At 45.0% G+C, this 5,611-nt stretch overlaps 1 protein-coding gene across 1 annotated transcript; it reads left to right on the forward strand.

Annotated features, from left to right (window-relative positions):
- The first annotated feature begins 1,235 nt into the window (after positions 1–1,235).
- On the forward strand, positions 1,236–3,282 carry LOC123103157 (uncharacterized). Its single transcript, XM_044524655.1, has one exon. The coding sequence runs from the start codon at positions 1,787–1,789 to the stop codon at positions 2,738–2,740; it is 954 nt and encodes a 317-aa protein (XP_044380590.1). The 5' UTR covers positions 1,236–1,786; the 3' UTR covers positions 2,741–3,282.
- Positions 3,283–5,611: the final 2,329 nt, after the last annotated feature.

Consider the following 5,611-nt stretch of genomic DNA (forward strand, 5'->3'; position numbering starts at 1 on the left):
TTTTCTCCATTTTAAATTTCTCACCTCCCCAATCTACATGTGGAAATATAGACACTGCACATTTCAAAATCGAATCGAAAGACCATACAGAGAAAAACAGAACCGACCACAATTTTATGGTTTTTCGTTTATGGTATGGTATGAAATCTAAAAACCATATACAAGTCGGGTTTTCTGGTATAAAATTTTGGTAAAACGAAGAAAGGGTAGTTTAGAGGAGGCCTCTTTGTAGTGAAGGAATTTTTTTAGAAATAACTTTGACATAGTTAGGCCCTCTTTGGATTGAAGGGATTTTATACGATTGATAGGAATTTTTTCCTATGAAAGCGTTTTGGACCATAGAAATGGGTTCACCAAATTGTTATGGGATCCATTATATACCATTTCATTTAGGATTTGTTTGATTCAAATGAATTTCATAGGGTTTTTTTAGGATTAGAATCCTTAGATATTTGTTGTATATTGGTCATTTGATTTGTAGGATTGAATCCTATAGAATTTTTCTTAAGGAATCACTTGAAGTGGATTTCATAGAAAATCTAGCATCCACACCAATCTCTTGGAAAAATTATCTTATTTTTGTATAATACATCCAAACAAACTCAAATCTTGTAGGATTCGAATGGGAATGACATTTCAATCTTCTGTTTTTTACAATCCCACAAATCAAAGAGGCTCTCGGTAGGAATCTAAACATAAACTCAAATATAATTTTGTTTTTTTTAAGTCTCATGCGCTTGCACGATATCTCACTCTACTCCCTCTCCTGAATCCTCCAAAACTCCCGTGCTCATTTCTTGTGCAACATCCAAAGAGACATTTTATAAAATTCCTGTATTTTGAACTCCCAAATTCATACGACATATAGCATCTAAATATCACTACCTCCAATCTAAAATAAGTGTCGCAGTTTTGAGCTAGAACTATTTTGGATTGAAGGGAGTAGGAGGAGGTCGTGACTGGCCGGTGGGCCCCACCCGCCAGTGACATTGCAATGGAACCGAGACCTCTCCTACATGCAACAAACCGAACAGAGCCCCTCGGAATAATCCAAACGTTACGGCAGAGGACACCCTGGACAAGCACGGCACACGCGCGTGGGGCCCACACACCAGCCGGCGGAGACAGTGCGCTTCACGCAGTTCAGCCTCCCAGGGCTAGAAGGGTAACTTCCGGTGCCGTGACAGCTGTATGCCTCGCGTCTTTAATAGGAGTACCCACTAAACCTCTTTAAAAAATTGTAAATTCCGACTATGACCCTCACCAAGAATTCTCTCCGCTCCTCCACTTCACTCCCCGCTCTCCTTCGATCTCAATCCCCAAACCCTCTCCTCCTCCTCCCCCCGCGTCGCAATCGTCTCAAATCCCGTCGCCACCGGTCTCTCCGCTCTGATTCCTCCGAGACTGATTCGCTCCAGAACCTGTTCTTACTCTCTCGGGGGCAAAAAAAAAACCAATCTTGTTTTCACAGTCCTGTCTTTGTCCCGTCGTAGCTTCCATCTCCATTGCTGCTGCGCTCGAGGTTGCCCCGTAGAGAGCTGTCCCGCCCGTGCGGGGTGGGCGCAGTAAATGCGCGTCCTTGTGGAGAATCCCAAGGTTTCCCGCGCCGAATCTCGTCCTTGTTCCCCCGAGTTAAGAGGTGGAGGTGGTAATTCTTCGTACGCGCGCCAATCTTTGCCGCGTTCGTGGATGACGAGGGGATCCTCCTGACTCTTCTTCTCGAGCTTGCCTCCCACCCTCCTGGCTTTCTCACCACACCTGGATTCCTGGCGGAGCCGTGGTGCCCATGGATTTCCTATTATGCGTCTGCCTCCTCCAACTGCTGTTCTTGCGCTCTTCTCCGGTGGCGGCGCAGCAGCCGACGCCGTCGCCGGCTAGGGCCCTGGACGCAATGCTGCAGGAGTACGCGTACCGGGCCCTCGTCCGGCCGCGCACCGGCATCGTCTACAATGCCACCGTCCCCGGCAACCTCACCGGCGTCTCGGTGTCCGCGCTCCGCCTGCGCAGCGGCAGCCTCCGGAGGAAAGGTTTGTCCCAGTACTTTCAGTTCGGCCTGCCCACCGGCGTCATTGCGCAGCCGCGCGTGGAGAGGATGCTGCTCGTGTACCACAACCTGGGCAATTGGTCGCAGCACTACTACCCGCCTCCCCCCGGCTACACCTACCTCTCGCCGGTGCTTGGACTGCTAGCCTATGATGCTGCCAACCTTTCGGCAGTGGGGTTGCCGGAGCTGAACATCGTCGCGTCAGGAAGCCCGATTCTTGTACATTTCAGCAATGTCAGGGCGGCGCCGGCAGGCCGCCCAGCACCACGGTCACGGTGTGTGTGGTTCGACTTGGATGGTGTGCCGCAGTTCCGGGACCAAGAGGCAAGCAACGTGTGTGCTACGTATCGCCAAGGGCACTTCTCGATAGTGGTGAACTCCAGTGAGGTTGCTCCTGCTCCATTGCCACCAGGCGCAATTGCCCCGCCGATACCGGCTGCCGGAGGTCCTACCAAGGGGGGCTCGCAAGCTTGGAAGGTTGCCGTTGGCGTGGTTGGGGGCGCCATAGCATTGGGGCTGTTATCTTCAGCTCTTCTGTGTCTGGTGAGGCATAAAAGGGCCAAGAAGTTGGAGGTGATGGAGCGGAATTCAGAGGTTGGGGAGACATTGCGCATGGCGCAGGTTGGGCGGGCGCAAGCACCTGTAGCGCTGTGGACACGAACAAAACCGGTGATCGAGAGCGAGTATGCTGCATAGTTTGTTTTGGATTTTCTGCAGAGTTTAACCATCACTAACAATGCCCGGAGGCATGGAATTTGTCCATCAGTCAGGGGTTGCTAATTACTGAAGTCAGGGCTCAGCTTCAAAGCACTCTTTTGGTGGGTTTATTTCGAAGGTTAATTTTTATGCGATGGCTATAATTGATGTTCATAATTGCCATGTTCATGCCAAGGAGCTCTGTTCATCTCCAAAGCAGTGGAGAAGTGAATGTATCAAGTCAGATTTGGAATTCCTCAAAAAAAATAAAATTGGGACGCTGTATTTCAGAGGAAGTAGATTAGCGGTAAAGCTGGGTAACACTCACTGCAAACGACATGGTTTTTGTTGAAATTAATTCTAGTTTTGGATCAGTTCCATTTTAGCACTGTTTGGTTTTCCTGTCCAGACATCTGTTGAGATGATTACATGATGATGTACATGCCATTTTGGTAATTAGCCTGATAACTTATTTTTCATGGTTACTTGTTGTAAGATACAGTCTGTATGTGGTGTGAACTATCCGTTATCTTCTCGCTACAGTTCTTGTTCCGCAGTCTGTTGATGATTTGGTGTTATGGTCGAATTCCAAATTAATATGATACTCGAAGCTTACTAGGGTGTCATTATCATTTCCCTAAGAAAAAGGTAGCATTACCATTGCTCAGAAATTAGCATCAACAATGCTGGAATAGGGCTGTTGCTGACTGAAGCTTTAGATGACTGACGGTTTAAACAAGAGGCGTTCTATTTATGGTATAATTTAATACGAAATCGTTACACAACTCTTCACTTTTAATTAACATTAACATGTACCCGGACTAATTTATGAAAGTGTAATTCTTGTTATGCTTTAACAATGTCATTTATCAAAGTATGCATTCCCAGGTCCTCTTGTTGCAAATTTTCTTCGGAAGTGGGCTTGAACATCCTCCAACTTGTGAGCTGGCTTCAGGTCATACTTTCTGACTGTTCTGGGCATGTGTTTTGTATATATATACTTTGCACACGTTTATTATTGTGTTGGAAGATTATGTAATCTCGAGGAAACCGATGATTAGCTGTTGTCACAACTTAAATCATTATGTTTTAGCTGCCAATGTGTGTTGCCAGTTTCAAAGTTGAGAGTGCGCATTCTTTATAGGTGCCTTGTTTTCAGTGGATGTGTTTGCTGAAGTGTGTGGCAGAAGCAAACCGGAGTGCTGAATTGGTTGCACATGCTGCATCTGCAAGCAAATGCATTGGTTTATTCTGGAACAAATATAACGCATATATGGAAGCGGTTAATCTGAGCTCGAGCTCATGTGAGCTCGGATGCACAGTAAAAAAATGAAAACAATTCTTCTTTAAAAATCTGATTTCTTTTGTGTAAACATTGACAAAAGTTTTGCTTGCTTGTGAAGTTTCATCAGAAAAAATTGTTGTAAACATTGTCAATGTTTGCTTAAAAAAACCATATTTTTTATTTTACTGTTTACCCGAGCTCATGTGAGCTCGAGCTGATATAGATTGCACGAAAAGAAAATAGATGAGTGAGTGCTACAGGAAATATGCTCATGCATCTCATTAGTCAGGATCTGTGATACTATCACTTGTTTTGAAGCTATGCTGCACTGGGACAAGTACTACTGGACTGGTTGGTAATACTCCCTCCGTTTTAAAATATAGTGCTTTCTTTATTCCCGTGCTTCAATTTTGACCATAAATTTAACCAACGAGACCGACTGTGGTGGGAGCAAAAGTTATACCAGTGAATTCGTATTCAAAAGAAGTTTTCGATTATATAATTTTTTTCTCCCGCCGCAATCGCTCCCGTTGGTTAAATTTATGATTAAAGTTCGACCTCGGAAAGTGCGGGCGCACTATATTTTGGAATGGAGGGAGTACAATATTTGAATGGAGGACTGGCTGTGATTTGGTGCCTTCATCCTTGTACAAGATTCATTTGTCCATATTTCCTCTTCCTGCAGTATTTTGTTCTTTCTTTCTTCTTTTCGGCAGATGGATCTTCAGATTTTCTTTCAATCTCAAGCATGATTTAAGCCCGACAGCCCCAAGTGAGCCCATTTAGTACTTCATGGGCTGGCCAGGAAGTACTCCATGGTATGTTATCAACATGGACGGCCCATGTTCAACTAAAAAAACACATGGGCTGGCCATGTAGGCTACAAGCCGCGCGTTCTGGCCCAAATAAAAGTCCCAAATGAAACCCTGCCATCTCAAACAAAACAAAATCTCTCTGTTGCCCTAAAAAACAAAAACAAAAATCTCCTTGTTGCCCTCAGCTTTTGCCTGCAGCTTACATCCATACGTCTGAGAAATCTGTGTATTTTTTAGAACGGTTCGTGTGTTCATCCTGCTTTATTATACCACATGGCCGAGTCTTTTTATGGAGCATGACTTGGCTAAGGCAAGAAATATGAAGCTGGTGTTATGCCTATTTGAACAATTGACCGGGTTAAAGATAAACTTTCATAAGAGCGAGCTGTTCTGTTTTGGTAAGGCCAAAGATGAACAGGATGCTTATAGGCAATTGTTTGGATGTGAGTTGGGAGAGCTACCATTCTCATACTTGGGAATTCCTATCCACCATCGTAGGCTAACGAACAGAGAATGGAAGTGTATCGAGGACCGATTTGAGAAGAAACTGAGCTGCTGGAAGGGCAAGCTCATGTCATATGGAGGCCGATTAATCCTTATTAATTCGGTGCTCACAAGTATGCCGATGTTTCTTCTTTCGTTCTTTGAGGTACTAGTTGGTGTTAGGAAGAGACTGGACTTCTATAGATCGCGGTTCTTTTGGCAGGGTGATGAGCTTAAAAGAAAATATAGGCTTGCTAAGTGGGATATCATCTGTAGACCGAAAGACCA

The sequence above is a fragment of the Triticum aestivum genome, chromosome 5A (assembly GCF_018294505.1).
Source record: "Triticum aestivum cultivar Chinese Spring chromosome 5A, IWGSC CS RefSeq v2.1, whole genome shotgun sequence".
Classification (NCBI taxonomy): domain Eukaryota; kingdom Viridiplantae; phylum Streptophyta; class Magnoliopsida; order Poales; family Poaceae; genus Triticum; species Triticum aestivum.

Bases quoted from the DNA above. Each gene is read 5' to 3' on its own strand.
- LOC123103157 (XM_044524655.1), top strand. From the start codon at position 1,787: ATGGATTTCCTATTATGCGTCTGCCTCCTCCAACTGCTGTTCTTGCGC.